Source organism: Ambystoma mexicanum, chromosome 1q, assembly GCF_040938575.1.
Source record: "Ambystoma mexicanum isolate Mex_15411 chromosome 1q, UKY_AmexF1_1, whole genome shotgun sequence".
Taxonomy (NCBI): domain Eukaryota; kingdom Metazoa; phylum Chordata; class Amphibia; order Caudata; family Ambystomatidae; genus Ambystoma; species Ambystoma mexicanum.
In genome coordinates this window covers 1,252,592,182-1,252,616,329 of record NC_090922.1, presented here as the reverse complement: position 1 = coordinate 1,252,616,329, position 24,148 = coordinate 1,252,592,182, and the positions used below count along the sequence as shown (strand labels likewise).

The window sequence follows — 24,148 nt, the reverse complement described above, 5'->3', positions numbered from 1 at the left end:
GGAGGCTCGGGGTGGGGATTGCCCTGTTTCGAGCCTCCTCATTGGCTAAGAGACTGCCACACCCCTCGCCGGGAACACAGTACCCGGCATGCGCAGGATGCACCGGCGTACAAGGGGATACCGTGTGGTATGGCTCGCAAAAGAGCCAATCCACACGTTGTATTCCTGGTGCGCAGCGCGTGCCGGGTACTAATGTGGCAATAAGACCCGAGGCGGCAGGCCAATACCGCCCCAGGTAATGCCCCCTGGGCCGTAGTTACAGGCCCGAGCGTAGCAATGGCCTTAACGAAGCCGTGGGCGGTATTGGCCCGCCGCCGAGGGTCTTATAGCCATTAGTACCCCGGACCGTTAGACCAGGGTATTAATGGCATTTTTTTCTGTTTTGAAACGCTGCCGCTTTTCGAAACAGAAAAAAAAAATGTGAATAAAATGGCCTCCTGGAAAGGGAAAACGTAGTCCGTTTTCCCTTTCAATGGCAGCCATCTGGAGCGGACGTGCTGGGAACAGAAGTGTTTCCAGCGTATTCGATCCCAAGAAAAGAAGAAAAAAGAAGGTAAGTGGGGTTGGGGGGGAGGGTATGGTTTGCAGGGGACGGGGGTGGAGAAAAAGAAAAAACTTACCTGAGTCCCAGGCTGGGGACAAAGGCTGCCTCCCGCCATGGGGAGGCTCGGAGCGGGGATTGCACTGTTTTGAGCCTCCTCATTGGCTAAGGGGCCGCCACGCCCCCTGCTGGGAACCAAAGGCACGTACAGCATTCAAGGGATTCCCGGCCGGGTAATGCCCCGGCGAGGCCCAATCAGAATGTACGTTGCATTCTGGTTGACCCTCGCTGGGTACTAATGTTTAATAAGCACCGGTGAACCTTACAGCTGGGCTTTCAGTTGTCTGTTCATCTCTCGGCCTGTGACATTTGATGTTAGAAGTGGGATTTGACCACTTGAACATTGAGGCAACGTTTCTACCCAGGGCAAGGGAAAAGCCAGAACTGGCTCATAAACCCTGAGCCCCCACCACATTTTCTTTTAACTTCTCTGGGCATAATGAGAAGGGAACCTCGATATATGAAATTGGCATTGTTGCTGCTTTCTGGATGATCTTTGAGAGTATTGCACAGGCAGTCAAATGTGAAAAAGAGCACTACGGAAAAATGTTAGCCCCTCTTATGACTGGAAAACTGAAAGATGCCCATCAGATTTTGAAGTGGATAGACACACTACCTATTGTGATCTAAAAAAGGAATACGCTAACAATTCACAACAACGGTTTAAATCTGTTGAAATTCAGTGACAGTTGTCCTGAAGGTTATGACACAAACTCCCACCAGCTTCTGTTCCCATATGAACCTTGGAAGAGCCCTTACCCAAAGACACAAAGACAAAATCATATAAGTTGCCTTTGCTAAGCCGGTGACTAAGTTCTATGCCTGTGGCAAGCTAGGCCAAATCTCATGAGTCTGCCTGGGAAAAACAACCAAATGATAAGCCAATGGTCAGCTTCTATTGCTGCCAGATTGTGCCCCCAGAAGTTCAGGAAGACTTGGAGATGGACCCAGAGGAAGAATCAACAGAGCAATTTGCAATGCTGATGCAAGGAGCATGTGGGAAACACTGCTACACGGTCATCAAAGTGGATGCGCAAAAAAGTTCCCACCTTTTTAGATTCCGACTGTTTGCAAACTGGCATCTAGGGGGACTTAGTATTCCTGTATCAGCTCCTAAACCAATGCCTAGTCCATTTTATATGTGTGCATGGGGACCAGGAAGTCTATCAGAAAGCCAGAGTGGTGGTCTAAATGGAAAGGGTCATTCTAGGAACAGATCTGGCATGCTTTCCAAAATGTAATTGACTGCACTTGAGGAATAGCAGATACCACCCTAAGCCAGATACAAAGTCCTACCACAGACAATAACCAGAACTGGCTTGGCTGGGATGTCTGATCAGGAAGCGGTAGAACATTTTTTAATCTCCCCATGACTATTTATTAGAAACCTCAAAATATGTGTGTGTGGTAATCCCACCTAGGAAGGCTTCATTGAAAGGGGGAGGAATGTGACAAAGTCCCATGTTTGAGGCTGGATGATGGGCTGGGTCGGGTGTCGAGGTTGGATGCCAACATCAACATGAACAGAGCCAGCCCTACTGTCCATCACCAAAACTGATCCCTATAGCTACCTCCTGGTAATCATGAGAGGATAGGGGACAGGGCAAAAAGATCTGAAAAGATTATTGGAGCAAAGACGATGGGACAGAGTCAAAAGGGCTTCAGGTTCAGAGCAACGAGGTAGTCAGGGCCCAGAACAAGTCACTCCTATCTTATACAACAGCTTTCTATGCTACCCATGGACGGGTGATGGTAGAGGTCAAATACTGGGCCAGAAAGAGAAAGCTCAGCTACCCAGCCTGCGATTATGTTACCTCTTATATTTGTTCTGAAAGGTTGGTGATCTCCCTTTACAGGAAATATCTAATCATGCCAGAAGATAAATTGCTCATAAGACTTTCAGGAATAGTAAGATTAAGCTTTGTAGGCCAGGTGGTCCAAGCACCCACTCACTACGGTGTCTACGGTATACAAGATGCACACATGACATACTTCTTCGTTCAACTGAGATGCTCATAGGGATCTGTTTAACTGACACACTTCGTTGGACCTAGAAAGTAAGCATTTGCAAGCACCTACATCATTGAGGAAGTACTTGCATACCAGTCAAAGCAATAAAGGAACTTCATAAAATGAATCATGTCAACAACCATGAGCTATCTGAAAGGAAATTTCAGATGGTGGCTTGCCTTCAAATATCTGACGCCACAGAGATACTGGTGGATTTGCACTCCAAGTCAGTACAGCTGGGGAACTTGAAGTCCCTTGGAGAGGGGGCCAGTCACCAGGTCCACACCCCACACTGTCCCAGCTGAATCCATTTTCAGCAATCAGTAATTAGTAATTAGGGAGGCCAGTCCACTAAAATGCAAAAGGGGAATGCAGAGAGATTGTGGATAGAGTATTTCAGAGAGGAGTAGAGGAGAGGCAAATAATAGAGGAGGGGGAACAGAATGGAGGAGGGGGGTTGAAGAATGGAGACGATAAGCAGAATTGAGAAGAGGAAAAGGCGCAGGATTGAAGCTCAGGGAGAGATAGAAAGCCGAAAAATGATAGGTTGGCCTGAAAATAACACACCGACATTAATGAAACCTTTTGCGAATCACAGTTTGATGCATGCATTGGAAGAAACCTGGGCAGCATGCCGGAGAACAACATGGGTTTTCTTCTGATGCATGCATCGAACTGTGATTTGGAAATGGAGGTCTCATGAATACTAGGGTGCCATTTTCAGGAAGGAGGACATTTGCCAGTAAAAGCCATAATTAATAGGCATGATGGAATTTCTTGTATCTCAGAACTTGTGAGTTGTACTGATTCACCGGTAAAAGTAAAGCAGTAAGCCATGCCTGATCAAGTATACATAACCAACCAATGGAAATGTAGGGATTGAGCTATAGACTAAAGTGTATTTGCAATAAGCCCTACTTTCCCTCAGCAATCAGCATGAGTCACTGACAACTGGAGGGGATTAATTAATAAGAAGCATTGATTTTGCGTAAATAAAATAAATTTAAAAAAACCTCTTTCAGTGGGGTTCTCACCTTACTTCCATATGGACAATGAGCAGATGTGGGCATATGCCAAGTCAGTTGTAGGAGGCAGATTGTACATCTGAGGAGCATCACAGTGCTTCCGACTTCACTTTCATTACAGAGACAGGTGTTATCAGGGTAATTTATTAGTATATAAAAATCTCACCTGGTCTTAAATCCATTATCTCTATGGTTGTTTCGTTGTTTTGGCCGAGCACTGCGTTCTTTGGTTTGCTCAGCACAATTTTAAGCATCTCATGGTTTTCCTCAAGGCCATCATTCCTAATATAGACATTCCAGGACTTTGTAGAAACACCTGCAACATTTAAACACGTTTCTATTATTTCTGAAGGAACACAATGTCACAAGATAAACACAATTTGACAACAAAGTTCCAAACATAGCACACATCTGCATTTGATGACATAGTAGGTATCCACTGTGAGGGACGATCAAGTGAATCAATGACTTGGGATAGCTGTGATGGAAGAGTATCACAGTACATGATCACTGTAGAGTCAGGCCATGGGGATGCCACTACAAATGCTGCCTAGTGTTTCTGAACCAGCTCTTACAAAACATGCAGTATTAATAGTGGAATGTGGAGCAGGCTGGAAAACACACTATATAGAGGTGGCCTTGGTAACATCTGGCAGGAGAGCAAATCAAAGAGTCTTTTCATTGTATGACTTTCCACTTTCTCCAAGTTTCATTTGGACCTGTCTTGGCGTCATGTACCTGCAATAACTGAGTTCTAATCGCAATACCAGTTCCAAACCCTCCAACAACACAAGCAAAGGAAAGCAAGTGTTATCTCTGGAGACCAGTTTCACACCTCGAATCAGTTGAAATGTGCTGAAAAGGGTCAGGAGAGCCCTAGATCAAAGAAACGTACTGCCCCTGGATTTGGAGTCTAGGCATTGGGTACGGTAAAAACTGAAAACTGAACCAGAATGAGCTTCAGTTATCGTTTTGGGAGCGGAATTAAAACAATTGCATGCCTAAAATATGGAATGCACCCCATTTGAAATTCAAAACACCTACATGCTTAACATATTAGCAGTAAACGGGCTTCATTGCGAATTTTGTGGTGTGCTGAAAAAGTGACTATAATTTTTGTTACAGCTATTTTTTCTGTGCTTTTGGAAGAGCTGTCATTTTTCCTGCACTGCTCAATTTCAATGAGCTACTTCCAAAACAGTGCTCGAGTTCTATCTTCCACTTTAATACCAAAAATGGGATAGGGGGGTTGCCCCAGATAGAGTTTGTCCTTTAGTAATTTTTCAAAATCCCACTATTCATTGGCTTAAGATGTAACTTTGTCTATCTGACTACATGTTCTTCCTGATATATGCCATACATATTTCTGTGCGAAATCTGGCAGTACCATGGAGTCCCTAATTTGTGAATGCAGCAGAAAGAAGAACTAGAAATTCATTTAGTTCAAGGTGTGCTCTTGTATCGCTATCTTGATAGAGTTGCAGTCGTCATGAGAATAGAAAAGCAGTATTGGCCCAGCGTTCTGGGCCAATAAGAAACACCGCCAGGCATACTTAGCGAATTTTGGCTTCCGAGCCACTACATACAGTGCCCCAGACCTGAGGACGGATTTGTTCCGAAATGCATCAGCATATCACGCCAAGTGGCACTGACTTTATTGGATGCAGTTTTCTAGCATCCAAGCAAATTTAACAGAACGACACAGAGTATGGTTTTCCTTTTGTGTGGATTCATGAATGCATTGTGAATGACAACTCGAAAGTTATGACATTCTACTAAAACTTTACTGCAACTCTATCAAGAGAGCGATACGAGAGCACACCATTAACTAGATTAATTTCTAGTTCTTCTTTCTGCTGATTTTGGTAACCTTGTGCCTAGGACGCAAGGAGTGCTCTGGAACCCTCATTGAATATTTTGAATATCTACTACCCATCAACTATAAGGGGTGCCCACCCTGAAACTTTATGATAATTTCTCCTAATTTGTGACTGGCCATTGTTGATTTCTTACTTCAAATTTGGGCCACACTAAATTACTAGTGTGGACAACTGTTGCACACAACCCATAATAGTTGCATAAATCCTTATTTCTTGGCATGGTGGGTGCTTCCATTTTTAAAGCTACATATGTATACATATATCCCCTGATATTGACCAGTCTACCATTTTGCCTCACTCAGAAGAATTTACTACCACTCTTTTGCTTGAGTAACATTAACAAAATGTTTTTGGCAGTTTTTTGGCTGTTTCCCCAACTCCTAATTAGGCATTAAATACCTAAATATCTTCCAAAAATATTGCAAAAAGTAATTTTGTTATTCAGTGTGTGACGAAATCACAGAATTCAGTCACTTCTCCCGGGAGGGGAGCCTTTCCTTGTGAGACTAGGCAGGTGGCATGCTGTGCAATAATCCACTTAAGGGTGGCGGCATGCGCAACCTCACAGGGAGAACCTCCCCTCTTGGGGACAAGGACTCACTCACGTTCCTCAGAGGAACTCCCTAGAGCCATCTCTTTTGGAACAGCAGTAACATCAGAACTTCAGAGACATCCATCAAACCAAGCCACTGTTTGTTATTGTGGCATAAGACCCACATTCCAAACTGAGGAACAATATAGTACATCTACTGTGAAGAAGAAGATTACTCAGCGAGTAATATCGATTACTCAATGGTGGGGAACCAACATTACTGTGACAAAGAAAAATGAACAAACAATGAAAAGAACACAACTAAAAGAGAACATGGACTATAATCCTCTGCTGGGGAAGAATCTCCAACCTATCATATAAAAGGAAGTGCTGAGGAAAATCGGGAGATCCTCCGTCGGTAGGAACCTACAAGGTGCTGTGGACAAGAAGCACAGAGGAAGCTGAAGGCAGAAGGTAGAGGGAAGTAAGCTAGAGGAGAGAGAAAGAGCCAGTCGAGGGTGTTGGCATGACCCAGGAGAGATGGGCTGTTTAGTCTGGCAACAACGCTGAGACCACTGGAGCACTGATGCAGCAGACGCAGAAAAAAAACAGAAGGAGTTGAAGTGAGAACTGAAGCTGTCATGACTACAAGGGAAGTCCCTATCCTTCGAGCAGGCCCTGTGACGCCAACCGTCAGAAGCAAAGTAACAGGGATGACGGGAGACCTAGGAGGATACAAAGGGATAAAGAGTGCCAACAGTCTACTTGTCCCTGTGAGTGGCTTGAAACTAAGAAGAGAAACACTCAGGGATGCAGCCTACTCGTCCCAGTGGATGGCTAGAAATTAAGAAGAATAGCAAGAAATTCAGGGATTCAATCTACTCGGCCAAGTGAATGGTTAGAAGTTATAAATGAGAACCAGTTAGAAACTTCTTTTACTCATCTCAGTAATATAAGAACTGGACAAGAGAATAAGAATAACTATTGGGTCTGTTATAATTATCTCAAGGAGAAAGACAGTGAATCAGAGCAGGAGGACCAGGATGTAAAATGTCTTATTCATAAGGAGTTAAAGAACTACAGAAACACAGAGAACAAGAACCACATAACAAGGGATTCAGTATCCCTTTTAATCTCAGAGACGGAGAGACTTTCAGAGACACAATTAAGAATGACATTGTACAAGAATGTCCATAGCCCATAACGCTGAGGGGAAGTCTACAAAGAGAATGAATAGGGGAGCCAAAGACTTGTAAAATTCCTGTAGAGGAACTAAATAAATTAATAATATAATTGTTCTTAAGCGCGAGACTGGGATTCAAACCTGTGTTTCCAAGCCTTGTCTTGCTTCTAAGACAAAAACGTAGCCCCTGAGCCTTTCTCCTCCGGGAGATATAACTAACTACTAATGATATATAAAAACTTTGCAACAAAAACACCCCTGTGGCGCAGTTCTTATCTGAAAGCAACAATCTTTACATTTTGAAAGCGCAGGTGGGGAAGCGTTTCCTCCGGATCCTTTCACATACATGACACAGACATATTACAAGAGAAGCCGGGCGCAGGGCCGAAGAAGTTGACACAGAGAAAACCCCAAATGACTTACTAATATTGCATGCAGGCTGCAACGTGTTTTCAAGCAGTTGGTCAAAACAAATAATTTTTTCAAATAACACTTTTATTTAATGTTACTGCTATACTCATCATCCGGGACAACCCTTCTCATCCCCGTTATTTTGGTTTGCGCAACCGAAACTGAATCAGACTCCAAAAAGGGAAAGATGCTCTTCCATCTCAGAGCTCAAGTCTTGCATTACCAGGTTAGCCTGGATTCAGAGTGAATCTTACTGTGAGAAATTCAAAGGTTTCCTAAAATCATATTGGATTACCAGACCCGACTACCTCACTGAAAGGTGCAGTGCAGCGCTATATACATTTACACATTCGTTCATACAATTTAATTTAGGCACAATGCAAAAATGAACCCGATCCCACACTAAATATTAGCCGAAGTCCTGGTGATCGTGGCTTTGTATCAGCATTCGTTTTAATGTAGCAAGCTTTTCCACACTGAAGTTTCCCCGCCTTTTAGTTTGGGCTTTTAGGTGTTGCTTGCATTAGAGTACCTAAAGGGCGAGCTGGCATACGAGGAGGGACACATAGCTTGTAGGTGTTTGGTTATCTGCCCACCCATTGACTGCCAAAAGCCATGCTAATCCCTATCGGGAGGAAGGTGACAAGTTGGCCTATGCACTTTAGCAAAGGTGCTTTACCTCCTTCCCACGAGTGCATCCATCCTGCACGGAAACAGGGGACATTCCCGTTGCTGGTTTGTGGGCGGCCATTAGGAGACCAGGCACCAGGGCAAACAGTTCCTTGGGAGATGGGCTCAAACTGCAGCGTCAATGGGATGGCACACTGCGCCCCTCCTCGAGCAGCGCCATGCATGCCACTTACAAAGCTGGTTCCAGGGAGAGGTGCACAAACCGTGTCCATTTTATTTATGGTGCATTTGTAAGGCACTTATACATCAAGTGAATTGTGTTTCAAAGCGCCCACAGGGTAATGGGGAGGGACCAAGGGAATGAAAGGCAAATAATAGTAACAATGAAGAAAGAGAGGTGGTCCAGCTACGCCTTGTGAGCATTCAGAACATGCAAGTGCAGAGAGAGGGGATGAGCGAGGGGGGTAAGTGCTAGAAGTGCCACAGGAGGGAAGAGTTAGGGAGTGAGCTGCAAGCAGCTATTAAGTGCCAGGCAGAGATCACTTCGTTAGAGTGGTCAACTGACAAAACAGTAAGTGCAGGCCTGTGAGAAAGCGGCCAGAGCCAGAAAGCCACATTTGTGGACATGCACCGTGCACTGGACCATTATAGCGGAGACTCATGTTCCGCCAGAGTGGTCAGCACGGCCTCCTGCACACGCATCCTCATGGAGCGCAGGTTAAGACGATGCAATCTCTGTTATGAAGCTACTAAGCAAGAGATGTTCATCTACCTGACAATCCAGGCAAATCATTTCACGATACAGTGAAGGTGTGTAAGCGATATTCAATCAACACTACCGCTAAGTCAATGCCTAGTCTGGGATGCTGAGGAAAACCCTTATTGATGTATTTTTATATCCAGTTCAGTACTCTGGATGACAACCCTTATATAACACCCCCCTCTTAGAATCCCCCTGACCTCACTGAGCCAAGAAGTAGGTTTGTTTTGCAAATTAAAAGGTTTATTTGAGAATTTAAACAATATATATATATCACACTTTCTAATAAATTAATATCTGATAGTACACTTAGACATATGATGTTGATCAACAATGGGTAATCTGGCACTAGCACACTTCTTTACAATCAATGAGGAGTTAGTATAGGATGGATAAAGTAGCAAAAATACTTTTATGATTTCAAGGGAAAAGCAATTAGGAATAAAATGCAGTACAGAAATACTTGATATGATTTTAGCAAAAGATAGATAATCACTTTTTCTCTGGCAATTCACCCCCCTCCCCTATGCAATGTAAGAAATGGAAGGATATGGAAAGAGGAGCACACAGTTCTCAGGAATGCAATCAAATACAATACGAAATTCAGTCCCCCCCCCCCAGCAAGCTTAGAGGAAACAGGTAGGAGTTTGAAACACAGGCCCAAAATGCTTTTAAATGTGATGGCAATGGATGGGAAAATGTGCCAACTGATTTTAATTCCCTTTAGAGATTCAGGGTGAGTGGGATATGCGTGTTGGTATTAGTTCAGGATCACTTTAGCAATGCTCTATGAGTTATTACCAAGTTGCAACGGATTTTAACAAAAGAAAGAATGGAGCTGCTATTTTGACAAGTGGAGAAATTGAGCCAAAATCGCAAATCGCGGTAAATTTCGCGAGTGCGTAAATCGTGATTACGGAAAACGTAGGTTCGTTGGAAAGCCTAGATTCTAAGCTTTCAGAGGTAAAGTTAAATCTCATTCCTAGCCCAAACGGTTCCAGAGATACAGACGATTAAATAAAGGTAGTTTTTCGGATTTAAAGTAAGCTCAAAATGACAGGTGACAGCTTGTAGCTGCAGAATTGACAGGTGACAGTTGTACAGCTTTAAAAATGACAGATGACAAGATTTCTAGGAGGCAGTTCTACTTAGGTTAAAATAGTTTGTATTAGATCATTTTAACTAAGAGATTGGTTCTGCACAGTTCTGCTAGGTACTCACAATATAAATTTGAACTAGGCCTCGTCACGGATCTGGTCAACACGTCCGGCTGCAGTTCTGTCTGGTCGGCGGGTCAATCAGGCACCGGTTCTGCTCACAGCGATCTGGGTCAGCTCTGCTCTGCTGGTCTAGCCTCTCTGGATTCTGATGATTGATGGATTTGAAGTCTGGATCTCTGGATGTGAAGTCGTCGGTCAGCATGCTCCGCAGCAAATGGAATTGAATCTCTCTACCTGTCCCAGCAGTCTCTTTTTATGTGTTTTGAAAATGGGTGTGTGCCTGGGCCTAGCTACGCCTGCCCCTCTCTACTTGTCATTGGCCCAATTCTCCCCTCTCCCATGATTGGGGGAAGGAAATGGATTGTCATCATGATGAGGTCTGTTTGTGGCTCAGAGGATCCTGCCCTGGTCAGTTTGCCCACAAATCTATATTTGATTCAAATACATCTTTCCCAGATATACAATTTGTTGAAATTACATGTGCACATTATATATTCCTTATGGTCCATGTTTGTCCGCCTCTGATCTTCCTGGGGGCTTGCATTAAAAAGTGACAACATTTTGCGCTTTTTAACTGGTTTTGCAATATCAGACATTTACCCAAAATTACACACATGTGCGCAAGGAGTATGGACATTAATTGATGAAGTGTCAGATGTTTAACATGAAGACATTTGGAGTGAGACCCTATTTTCCGCTAGCAACCCCCCAGAATACACCACAGGGTCCTAACGCCTCTCAAAATGTTCACAGAAAAATCACAAAAATAATGATATTACTTATATAATTCTGAAAAGTCCGCACTATGAGTTATCTATATTTTAAAATTATTCCCTGGTCAAAAAGGGGTGTGGCTTCCCACATCACAGGGTGGAATAACTGGTTTATCCACTTCCCCCAAGCCAGCTTATTCACAGAGGCACAGCTGCCCCCCAGTTTCTCCCAAGAGGAAGCTATTTTACGACGCCCCCAATTTAACATTTGCCTGAGTCCAGGACAGGCCTTTGTTCAACTCCCTGTAGTCCCCAGCTGCTCCACCCCTAATCTAATCAGAGAGGTGTTAACTCCTTTTGGCCAGGGGCAGAGTGGCTGAGCATCAAGTCTCAACTCCTGTCGGGGGTGGTTGTCAGGCAGAATTCAGTTTCATTAAGCCAGGTTTCAGCTAAATGTCACTTTTTGTTCCCAGTTTTCTACATTCAAATCAAACTGACAATTTTTACCTATACATTAAATAATTACTTCCTTCAAGTCATTTCAGAATATAGTTTTACATTGTATCCACCTCTTAGCAAGTCTTTCCTTGGTCTGGTTTTGTTTCATTTGTTCAGTTTTACACAAAAGTCTGGTGGTTTTAAAACACCGGCTTTCAGATAGTGGTGAGTACTGGTAATGCAACCATTTTTGGGATTAAGAAAATGAATTCCCCACAGTTCTGGGTTGCTTTTGGCAATCAGCATTGCCATTCCCAATGGTTTCAGGATACTGTGTGTGTAGCCCAATGGTGGTTTTAGGCAGTGCCCTCCTGTGCTCACAACATAGGCAAAAATGGGTGGCAGCCTATTCTTCATGTTTTCCCTGTGCACTCTCTGGGGAGTTCTGGCCATCATGATGTTTTCCATGCCAGTACTGCACAGTTTTATGGTAGGGCTTGTATGCATGGGTAAAACATCCTACAGGTGCACGTTTTGCGCACTGCGCCAAGCACTTGTGTGAGCCAGGTTTCTGCACAATTGACTTTTATCTTGGATTGAGCACACATTGAACTTTTACTTTTGACTTCATACTAAGTAAAGGTGTCTGTATGTTTAACTGAGTTGCAAAAATGTCTGCTGGTCCCACAGTTCTCTTTCGCTCGAATCTTTACAGTAACGTGTAAGAGGTCCAATCTAACATTAAGCGGGAGTTTTATTCACCGTTCACCATCATGGCTGTTCCAGTTCCCGTTCTGATTGTTAAGGACCTTTAGATCAAGATTATGTCTTCACTTTCGCCCGCTGCCCAGATCGGTGCTATCCGTAGTACAGGCTTTTTAAAAATTGATTCATTATATCCCTTCCGGATGTCATGCCCCAGTCATTGCTGCCACTATAAATGGCAGCCTTGAGTACTGCAACGCCACTTTGTTGGCTCAACCTTTCTATCATTTAAATCGGTTACAAGGTCTAGAGAAGCAAGCAGTTTGCCGGGCTACGGGGCATACCATATGGTCAGCCGGGTTCCTCAGCGCGACAAATCCTTCACTGGCTTCCTGTGTCGGCTCGCATTCAGTTTAAAGTGCTTTTTATGATTCATTGTGCGTATCATGGCAACGGTTGTCTATTTGGTCAAGAGAAGATTATTCCATATTGTCTAACCCGCACTCTGCGATCTGCATGCTCGACACTTCTCACAGTTCCTCGTTACTGTTAGGAGCGCTATGGTGGTCGTGCTTTCTCTGTGGCTGGCCCTAAACTTTGGAATTCTCTCCCAGTCTCTCTTCGCACTATTCCAGATTTCAGGTCTTTTTCAAGTAAAACTTAAGACACATTTTTTTTTCAGATTTTTGACTCCATCATCCCCTTGATGTTTCGTATCTTTTAGCGCCTTGCTGCCGCTGTTGGAAGTTCGCGTTCTATAGGACGGATATAGATCGATTTATCAGATGATGTGGTAGAGCCGTTACCATATGAGGTTTATATTAGTCATCTGAGAAAGCTACAAGCACAATGAAGACAATCAGCTAGTCTAGAAGGAAGTGCTTGCTTCTTTTTAGGGAGATTGGATATGATCATGGCAAGGCTGTTAGGGTCAACCACTCCAGTGGCACTTAAAAGGTAGATAAAAATGAAGAATCCTATGAAGGGACACTTTTCGCCTTTAATCGCTTTGCAGTGGACCTTCAGTTTTGTTGTGTCAAAGGCCTATTATGGTCTCGGATGGAAGCACTAATGTCAAGGGGGGGGAGGGGGATAAACTAAATCCAGACAGAGAAGACTAGATGAATGGTAGCATTAAATGGAAATACCAATATTTCGGGGGAACGCTGAAGTAAATGCCATACATTACCGGGATCAAACTGTATTAAACTTGCAGTGCTGTGCGTGAAGTCTGATCCAACTCTTGCTGAAACTTCTTGGACCTTCAAAGAAAATACATTATATTAGTCACATAGTGGGAGATCTCCCTCTAATGGTTTCTTGTACATTAACACAGTGCCTGGTGCAAGAAACCAGATTGCTCAGTTTGTGGGCTCCACCTACTGATATAAGCCTAAAAAGAGAGCAGGCTGTAGGAAGCTGATGCCCTCCGGTGCTCCCCTCACACCACCCGTCGCCTCATCTCACATGCATAGTCTGATACATTGTGTCAGCCATGCAAATGGAAGAGGGTCTTCTCCCAGAGTCCTAGCTCCCATTTTCATGGCGGTCATCCTAGTTTGATGTATTCCAAGTATAAACAGGATGCACGTTCTCTGTGGACCATATTGTCCTAAATAAAGCTCCTTAGCAACCCGCATGCTACTCAGACTGTTAATGATAGTAAAGGCTCAGGTGGCAGGTTCTACCAGCCAATAAAGGGCCGCTCAGGCCATTACAATGGGTTGCCAGGCCTTTATTGGTCAGAAGGGCCTGCCACCTCAGGGGTTATCAACTAAATCAATATTTTTGCATTTAAATCATAAACATTAATCAAATGAAAGAAAGTATTACAAATGTATTCAGGAGTTACCTTAATACCCACAAATGATGGGTCTTTACTTTGCCCTCTTCTCATCACCTTTATGGCAACAGTTCCAACATTTTCACAAATGCGATAATATGCTTCTGCCATTTCAATCCTTGACCATTTAATTTCGAGTCTAAACAAACAAGAGATAGAATGAAACCACACAAACACCACCTTTTTACAACAGAAAAGGTAAGAGGAGAGATGGTCAAATGCTTCTTGATTTAGTTAGTTCTTGAATTTGCCTTTCGAATCTCCAAAGATTTAAACTTTAAAACTGCATCTCGATTGCTTTGTACTTAAAAAGCTGCTCTATTACTGCATCTTTACTGCTTTGCTGGTAATATCTGCAGTTTGGGTGCCTTAGAAACGAGGTCATTAAATTAAACTGCTTCTTGGCGTGTTTTGGACCTAAACGCTTCACCTTGGTTTCCATAGGTTCTATGCTCTCCTATGGCACCCTGTAAATGGAATCTTCTCTGTGTACTCTGCATAGATCTCTATTTCCTTGCTCCCTTTGCTCCCCTCACCATTTTTTAAAATTTTTATTGTGCATTTGTTAGATGCTTATACAGTAAGTCAATTCTGTTTCAAAGCGCCGACAGGGCAGCAGGGAGCGAACATGGGATTGAACAACAACTGATACAGTAGAAGATTAAGACACGCCTACTATGCCTTGTGAGTATTCAGAACATGCAAATGCAGCGAGAAGATGGGAGGTATGGGAGGTGGGGATGAGTGCTGGAATGTCCATGCTCGTGGGGCAGCAGCAGATGAAGTGCATAGTAATGTAAGTGATATGCGGCCTGGGCCGCATTGAATAGAAAGTGCAAGCCTACAGGATTGTGGCCGGTGGGTGCCGAGGCAAGTGCTGAGAGGTAGACAGAGGCTGGGGAATTGGGTATGGGAGGCCAAGTCCCCAAGGGATACAGAAGGGCCCTGGCCACCAATCACAGCGACTGTGTGATTAGCAGAGGAAGGATGAAGGGAAGGAGGAGGTGAAGACGAAAGTCCTGAGGAACTTCAGGGAATTCGAGGAAGTCCTGCTCAAGACGAAGAGGGACGGGGAGGCTGTTCCATAAGAGGGAACCAGCTGAAGAAAGTGATCGTCCTTGGGCCCTCTGTTTAGCAAAACGCTTTACACACAGAAAGTTGGTGCCAGCGGAATGCAGAGGTCTAGAGGGAGAGTATTTAGTAAGAGAAAGTTGCAGATATTGTGGTTCCCGGCCCCAGACAGCCTTGTGGATGAAGCAGAGGGATTTGAATTTAATCCGTGCTGCAACTGGGAGCCAGTAAAGAGTTTTAGGGAAAAAGAGATGTGGTCCTTCGGCTTAAGGCCAAGGATAAGTCTTGCTGCCCTATTCTGGATTAGCATGAGGGGTCGTAAAGTGGAAGAAGGTAGATGCTGGAGAAGACTATTGCAGTAGTCAGGCCTAGAGAGAATCAGGGATCGGGTAACATTGAGCTTCTGGGGGAAAGTGAGAAAAGGGAGAATTTCTTTGAGACGGAAGATTTGAAAGTGTGACTTCTTGGCAATGTCCTGAGTGTGAGGGAGGAGGGAAAGAGAGAGAGGAGTCGAAGGTGACTCCAAGGTTTCTGGCTTCAAAAGAAAGAGCAGGGTGAGAGACAATAGAGGATGGCCAGAGGGAGGGGAAAATAGAAGGAGCAGGCGTCCTAATGGGAATGATCTCAGTCGTGCTGGAATTGAAGCAGAGATTGTTAGAAGTACACCAGGACTGGATGGCAGAGAAGCAGTCAGGGATGATGGAAGATGCAAGCAGGTTAGCAGGGAGTTTGAAAAAGAGTTGCGTGTCATCTGTGTAGCAGTAGAAGTTGGCGGAGATGGAGGAAATGAGGAGTGCTCGCTGAGTAAGGTAAGTTTTGGAGAGGGGGAGCCCTGGGGGACACCACAGATGGAGACGGAAGTAGGTGAGGGGAAGGTGCCCAAAATGACTTGGGACGAACGGTCAGTTAGGGAGGAGGTAAGCCAGTCCAGTTCCCGCTCCGAGATACCAAGGGTATAATGGAGCCGTTTTATGAGGATGGAATGGTTAACCGTATTGAAGGCAGAGGAGAGATCAAGTAGGATGAGGACAGCTGGAGAGTTAGAGTCCAGAGATGCGAGCAGTTCTTCACGGGTGTTCAGAAGAGCAGTTTCCGTGCCTCTGGATGCTTGGAATCCAGATTAATGGTTGTGGAGCTAATCAACAAGTTCAGTGTGTGAGGTAATTTGTGGGAAGGCCAGCTTCTCCAGCAGTTTCCCAAGGAAAGGGGTGCTAGAAATATGGCAGTAGTTGGCTGGACAGGTAAGGTCTGCTGAAGATTGTTAAAGAGGGAACACACAAGGGGGTGCTTGTGGGAGGAATGGAAAGATCCAGTGGCCAAAGAGTGGTTGCAGAGATCAGCGAGTGCATGGCAAGAAAGCCAATGATGTTCTTGATGGTTCAGGAGGAGCAAGGGGAAAGCTGTTAGGAAGAGACCTTCATGAATCAGACAATTCTGGTGACTTATTCATGTCCGACAGGGGAGAAGGAGGGGAGTGAAGAAGAAGGAGTGTGAGAAGTCATAGGAGGTAACAGAATGAGGGAGAGGTTGGGCGGGAGGGTAGCACGGGTGCATAGGATGTCCAGAGTTTTAGTGGTAAAGTGTGCCATGCCTCCTTTATAACCATGACTGCTACACTTCCTGCTCTTCCTCGTACTACAATTTGCACACTCCCTGCACTATTTGCTGCTAATTTGATGCTAGTTCCTACACGCATTCCTGTGTAGAGAAGGGGAAGGGGACCCTGTGCAAGAAATATGTGCCAGTTTGGATCTAGTTGTGCCCCTGCCAAGAATTCAGCAGCTGCCAGTACTTCTTAGTCCCACTGGCACAGCAGAAGCCACAGTACCCTCCTCAAAGGTGGCCCATGCTGTCCAGTCACAGCTCGAGTGCTTTGGGCCCCTGCTCCACCAGTACCCCGACAAGGAATCCAAACCTTGCAGTATCACTGTTTGTACATTTTGTGACCTTTCAAAGGAAATATGGGCATTCTTCCATAAAAAGGCAAAGTAAACCCCCCATGTATCTAGAAAGACACTCAAAACACATGGGATCTCACAATGATGGTGACCAGGTCCCCATGCAGAAGAAGCCCAGACCGAGGATATGATCACCAAAGGAGCAGTGTTTTAACTTGAAGGTAGGTAAAACAAAAAATGTTTACGCATGCTTGCATGTTTGAAAGTATTTTAAAATGTGTGTGCTGTGTGTGTGCAACATTTTGAAAGTTTGTGCACGCATATATATGCTTGTTATATTGAGAGAGTGTGTGTGTGTGTGTGTGTGTGTGTGTGTGGTGTGTGTGGTGTGTGTGGTGTGTGTGTGTGTGTGTGTGGTGTGTGTATGGTGTGCATATGTTGGGCAGTGCAAGGAATGGGGTTGTGTCATATTTAGAGTGAAAATAGAGGTTTATTTTGTAATTGCAACATCCTCTGAATAATATATATGCAATTTTGGCTGCAGCTTCATGAAATTGATTTATTGTGTCCATACCAAAATAGAATGAACAAAGGTTCCTGGAAGTTCTTAATAGTAATTGCAACTGGGATTAATTGTTGCTGTAGCTTCATGAGTGATTTACAATGACCATACCAGAAAGTGATTTAGAGTAACCTCAGATGCAATATCGAGACATAAACTGTTTCATTTTGTTTATCTAACTGAAACAGGCCCAGGTTTTATTCCCCCCAATCGAAGGTGGAGACATAACTTTCTCATTTTAAGGCTTAACTTTCTCTCCACCCATGATATTAGTAATATAAGAGCCAGTATGCAGGATGAAGTGGGTTCATGCAGATAGTGCAAAGAGGTGGCAGTGTACGAAACACTAGAGCATCTGATCTTGGCCTGCCCAAAATTTCAACACAAACTCATACTGTACTTTTCCAGATGTATAGGCTCCTTTATAAAGAAATTAACAAGGGGGGTCCTGGGAGTCCCTCTGCCAGACATTAGTCCTGGTTACGAGAGACTTACCCAGAGTCTTCAGCTCACTATCTTTCACAGAAAAGAAATATCCCAAACATATCAGTCTTTGTCCTGCCCTGGGGCAGTTCAGCACTGAAATGCTAGGCAATTCTCCTCTGAACAAGAGTACCAACAGCATCCCCAGACACGTGTTTCGGTCTGGTTGGACCTCATCAGTAGGGAGGAGCTGTGCCTCTCTAAGAATAGTGAGCAAGGGGTCCACGTCTGGATTCCCCTAGTAACTTAGGGTGAGACCCAAAGTTACTTAAATATGCAACTTAACAAAGGGGTCCTGGGAGTCCCTCTGCCAGACATTAGTCCTGGTTATGAGAGACTTACCCAGAGTCTTTAGCTCACTATCTTTCACAGAGAAGAAATATCCCAAACATATCAGTCTTTGTCCTGCCCTGGGGCAGTCCAGCACCGAAATGCTAGGCAATTCTCCTCTGAACAAGAGTACCAACAGTATCCCCAGACACGTGTTTTAGTCTGGTTGGACCTCATCAGTAGGACGGAGCTGTGCCTCTCAAAGAATAGTGAGCAAGGGGTCCACGCCTGGATTCCCCTAGTAACTTAGGGTGAGACCCAAAGTTACTTAAATATGCAAATTAACAAGGGGGGTCCTGGGAGTCCCTCTGCCAGACATTAGTCCTGGTTACAAGAGACTTACCCAGAATCTTTAGCTCACTATCTTTCGCATCTTTCAATATCTTTTCCCCTAAGTTACTAGGGGAATCCAGACGTGGACCCCTTGCTCACTATTCTTAGAGAGGCACAGCTCCTCCCTACTGATGAGGTCCAACCAGACTGAAACACGTGTCTGAGGATGCTGTTGGTACTCTTGTTCAGAGGAGAATTGCCTAGCATTACGGTGCTGGACTGCCCCAGGGCAGGACAAAGACTGATATGTTTGGGATATTTCTTCTCTGTGAAAGATAGTGAGCTAAAAACTCTGGGTAAGTCTCTTGTAACCAGGACTAATGTCTGGCAGAAAGACTCCCAGGACCCCCCTTGTCAATTTCCTTTATAAACAAGAACAATGTGGAGATCTGGGAGAGGATCCTGAGTGGGCATCAAATCTTTCTTTGTATTGCTGTAGCAAATTTGATCACTTATGTTTTAGAATTAGATTGGTATACTAATGCACAAGAATGGAAGTAGTATCTTAAACAGGAGGTCATTACACAGTGTAAAGGTTGAACCAATTGAAGATAGTTCTGTAACGACTCCCGTTGATTTTATCATTGAATAATTAGGTTACGTGATTGTTTTTAGCAAGCGGGATAATGGACTCTGTTGTGGAATGTTTATGTTGCTATGCGTAATTGTAATCATTTTACAGGATTTTATTTGTTAAAAGTTTGATAGATAAACCAAGAAACACAATTTAAATGAAACAAGTAACTATAACGGCATACATTATAGACACCATTATAAGGACCTAATTTACAGTGACCATACTGGTATAGATTGTGGCTGCAGCGTTCTGGGTGATTTACAGTGGCCACACTTCCTGAAAGTGATTTAGAGTGTCCATAGTGGAATTGATTGTAGATGCAACTTGAAGGAAGCGATTTACAGTCACCACACAGGCATAGATTTTTGCGAGCAGCTTCATGAAAGTAATTTACACTGTCCACATTGACAGATTCTCAGCGCAACATCAAAGTGATTAGCACGACAAATGCTAACATATATTGTAGGCGCAGCTACATGATTAAGTGATTTACAGTGGCACTGCTGACATGTATCATTGGCACAGCTGCATGAACGTAACTTAAATGGCAATGCTGGCATGTTTAGTGGACAGAGGCACCATTTAAAGGTTGCAACAGTGTTCATGGCTTTTTCCAATGTTTTGAAAAAAGGCTGTAAAACATGATTTAATTAATTTTCTTGACGGGAGAACACCCGAACTTCCCAACCACCCTTGGTCACCCTTGGTTATTGACCCAATAACCTTGGTCATTTGAAACAATTTGTGGGAGATTTTAATGCCCCCCCCCCACTAAACATATTCCCAGGCCATAATTACCTTGCTTTGTTTACAATGGTCGTGCCCCCTCGGCAGCCAGTGCCTTCACGGAGCAAAAAGCAGATGCATACACTGGCATGTTCATATTAATGTTAATGATCACAATCTGAGTGCCAGTCACCGCCCCTCCCCCCGCCCCCCTTGTTGCTCTAGATGGAAATGTAAGGCTGTAAGTGAGCATGCACCTGTTGTAGCGTGATCATTATGCGCTGTGCGCATGCACGGTGGCCCAAGACAGCCTGGGAATTAGTGGCACAGCCTGTGCTTATTTACTGACATTGGAGAAATCCCTTCCCAGCAGGGCTGGCAAGGGGGCCCCCATACTGTGCGTTACACCACTGCTTAGTCGGTCTATTTGATGTAGTTCAGGATGAAACTCAAGAGCCTGCTCTTTAGTGAATGCCAAGGGGTTACTCAGGACTTGATACTCCGAGGTGTACATTACTCCTGTAGTATAGCATATCCAATCGGCCATAACCTGCATCCTCTCCTTCCCTCAACCTCTGTTAACCTCATCTTATTTGTACAGCGCTGCATTGCTTCCTAAGCAGGTTCATGCTACATCACACCAAATAAAAATACAAATACAAAATGCCCTTTCCACCTTATGTCCAGTCATGCAGCTACCGGAGGCACAATACTAAAGGCGGGCCTGCTGTGCATACATGAACGCAAGGAAAGTGAAAGTGATAGGACGCAATACCTGAAATGTAATGTTGGCAAAACTCCATGAAACCCCAATATCAGTGTCATTATTCACAACGTACACAGAACATGGAAACTGTGGATACCTGCAAATATTATCCCACAGCTGGAAGAGGGCAGACCGTGATGAGCTCTACGGATTGTCACAGCCTTGCACATCTGTTGTGGCTCTCTCCAAAACCGTGCAAGTTGCTCTACTCTCCCAGGTTCACGCATGCATTACGTGTCATTGGGAAACAGGTGTGAATGCACATTTTCTTGCAAGATGTTACTTATTTTGAGCATAGTGAATATGAAGTTCCGCTTCCAGGCTGATATCTGGAATATTTTCACTCTGTAAGCTTTGCATGAATTCTTTGCGTGTTACTACCGTAGGAGCAATAGAAATGCACAGTGCAAAACACATCCATTTCAACTTGATATAACACTAATGAATTCTGTGAAGACAAGAACAAGCACAAAGGCGTAGATTCCACTGACTAGATGGAGACAAAACATGATATGATTCACCATATAATGCAAACATGATATAGTGTATAGCTATTTACTGTAAACCGGGCATCTACAGTGGACTCCAGTAGGGGTAGTGATCAAAGTCAGTCTGATCTTTCACCACTCTGCTCCCTCTGCAGCCCCCGCGCCTCTTCATCGGCACATTCGCATACATACAGTGGCAATGCACGTGTGCAAGGGATAGTACAGACTCTGCTGGTTCCAGACATCACATTGCAATGCCAACAACAGCATCTCCTTCTTCCACCGGATGCTCTGGGGCTGTCCTCGTTCTGCAGGTGATCTCTGGGGACTCGCGCCTGCATTAATACATACACATAGGAGACCAGTGGCTATGTGTGGCGCCCAGAGAGGGATATTCACAGCTCTCCTCATTCCACAGGTAATTTCCTTCTGCACCCTCGCACCCCTTATCAGCACAATTTTAATTTGGGTCTAACATCTTTTAAATACTGCGTGTTTTTGCTGCGCTGACCTGCATCGACGTCTTGTGCCCAACAACTTTCTGATGCCTTGGGTGCTGGGAAGTTTTCAATCTCTTGTGCCTTTCCTTGCTGCCCTCGCAGCAATTCCAAGATGGCCGCCACCATTGCCAGGCAGTAAAGGCTGCCCCAATGCTTCCCAACCTGCCTCCCTGAATGCCTTTTGGCCACTGTAAACTTAAACTATCCTCCTATGGACCGTCAGGCTTTAGCCGGCCCCCTCAGCAAAGGCCCACTTTCTAAGGCCTTGTCTGTTACCTGGGTGGGTCTGGGGTTCTGCACATGGAGGCTGAGGAGAACTTCCACTCTTTCTGGGAACAATGAAAAAAATCAATGGAACATTTAAAGGAGAGTTCCGGGACTTTTTTTTTATTGTCCCTACGGTTCGGCCATGTGTTTTTAAGCATAACTCGGTAGATCGTGGAAAACTTTCCTATGGACCTTACCCGACTTTTCGTCCATTAACGCACTCGAAATCAGCCGCCATTTTATGATAATCCTATCACTTGCCGCATCGCCCTGGCTCACCTGCTTTTGCGGCACTAAATCAAATCCCCCGCCCCTGAAACAGACTTGATCAAAACATTCATATTCCCCGCCTCTATCCGTGACGTGACTGAGCTGCGTAGGCAAACGCGCCCAGGCGTCTTATACGCGACTCCACACAGAACCAGGAAATCAACACAGATGAGCTCAAACAACACAGCGCGCCACAATTGGGAATATGAAACTGTACTTTTAAATTAAACCGCAAGATTGTAAATTTGGTAAAGTAAATTTATTTGACATCAAATGTTTTGAGAATATTCAGCGATTTGCATTTTTATTTGTTCACGTTCCGAAAAGTTCGTTTCGAGGCACACGATGTTCCTTTGCTGTACACAGGGTCTTAGATCATCTCACAATACAGCGCCACAATTCGGAATATGAAACAGTGGTTTAAAAGCAAACGGCAAGATTGTACATTTGGCAAAGTACATTTATTGGACATCAAATGTTTTGAGAATATTCAGCGATTTGCATTTTTATTTGTTCACGTTCCGAAAAGTTCGTTTCGAGGCACACAATGTTCCTTTGCTGTACACAGGGTCTTAGATCATCTCACAATACAGCGCCACAATTCGGAATATGAAACAGTGGTTTAAAAGCAAACGGCAAGATTGTACATTTGGCAAAGTACATTTATTGGACATCAAATGTTTTGAGAATATTCAGCGATTTGCATTTTTATTTGTTCACGTTCCGAAAAGTTCGTTTCGAGGCACACGATGTTCCTTTGCTGTACACAGGGTCTTAGATAAATGAATTTTTATTTGCTCTCGATCCAAAATATTTCGTCTTGAGGCAAGCGATGTTCGTGTGCAGTAGACATGGTGTTGGTTTACGATAAAATAAGCTCTTCGGTCGCACTGATAATCGCATGGCTATTCCAACAACGAGGCACTAGGGCACCACAACGGTCTGTATGTTGCATCTAGCCATTAGTACCGCGTAAGGGCATACTTGTACTTGGCGATCGTCCCACAAAATGGTCAGGGTGCTAACGTTGTTCACGCGGAGAAGCAACTGGCGATTATAGAAGCCATCCGCCGGTGTCTGGTACTCGTGACACAGACAATAATGGACGATGTATCTATTTGAAAAACATAAAAAAAGGAAATTAGTCTCACCATCAGATCTTTATTAAAATTATTCATTTTATATATTAGGTCTGGAAATTATTTCATAGCTAGGACAGTGCAACTGGGTTTTAAACGTCAAGGGGGGCTGTAGGATACTGAGACAGTCCCCCAGTGCAGGGGTTGACAGGGAGTGCAGGTGGAGAGTGGAAGGGCCCAGGACCGAGATCGCAGACAGTGGACCAGTTGTAGCAGGGGAGAGGGAGAGAGAAAGCAGAAGCAAAGGTTTTGAGGTGCTTCCGTAAAAGTATGATATGATATGATATGGTATTTGTAACGCGCCTATACACAAGTGTTTCAAGGCGCGACGAGGCAGGGAGGGAGGGGAACAAGGGGAAGACAGACAAACGATCCTACTAGGCCAGGTGTCATTCAGATCGCGCAAGTGCAGAGGTAAGGGGAAAAGGAGAAAGTGCAAGGAGAGGAGGTGGGGGGGAAGTGCAGTACAAGGTAAGTAGCGTAATAAAATAATAAATAATAAATAATAAATAAAAAGGGCCCGCTTGAGGCCAAGGACAAGTCTCGCAGTTCTGTTCTGGATAAGTTGCAGAGGGCGGAGAGTGGAGGCAGGCAGATTAAGATAGAGGCTGTTACAGTAGTCCAGCCTAGAGAGAACCAGGGCTCGGGAGACAGTGAGCTTCTGGGGGAAGGAGAGGAAGGGAAGAATACCTCTGAGGAGGTGCAGCTGGTAGTGTGACTTCTTAGAGACGTCAGATATATGAGGAGAGAAGGAGAGTGTGGAGTCGAAGATGACCCCGAGGTTTTT

At 44.4% G+C, this 24,148-nt stretch overlaps 1 protein-coding gene across 6 annotated transcripts in view; it reads right to left on the bottom strand.

Annotated features, from left to right (window-relative positions):
* The window catches only part of LOC138545302 (FRAS1-related extracellular matrix protein 1-like), a 1,530,918-nt gene that overhangs the window by 164,243 nt on the left and 1,342,527 nt on the right, over positions 1 to 24,148 (bottom strand). For all 6 annotated transcript variants that reach the window (XM_069642060.1, XM_069642059.1, XM_069642062.1 and 3 more), the window contains 3 exons: positions 13,961 to 14,090; positions 13,298 to 13,370; positions 3,803 to 3,952 (listed from right to left, as the gene is read on the bottom strand). In XM_069642060.1, coding sequence (XP_069498161.1) covers positions 3,803 to 3,952; positions 13,298 to 13,370; positions 13,961 to 14,090 — 353 coding nt within the window. The remainder of the gene's footprint in view (positions 1 to 3,802; positions 3,953 to 13,297; positions 13,371 to 13,960; positions 14,091 to 24,148) is intronic.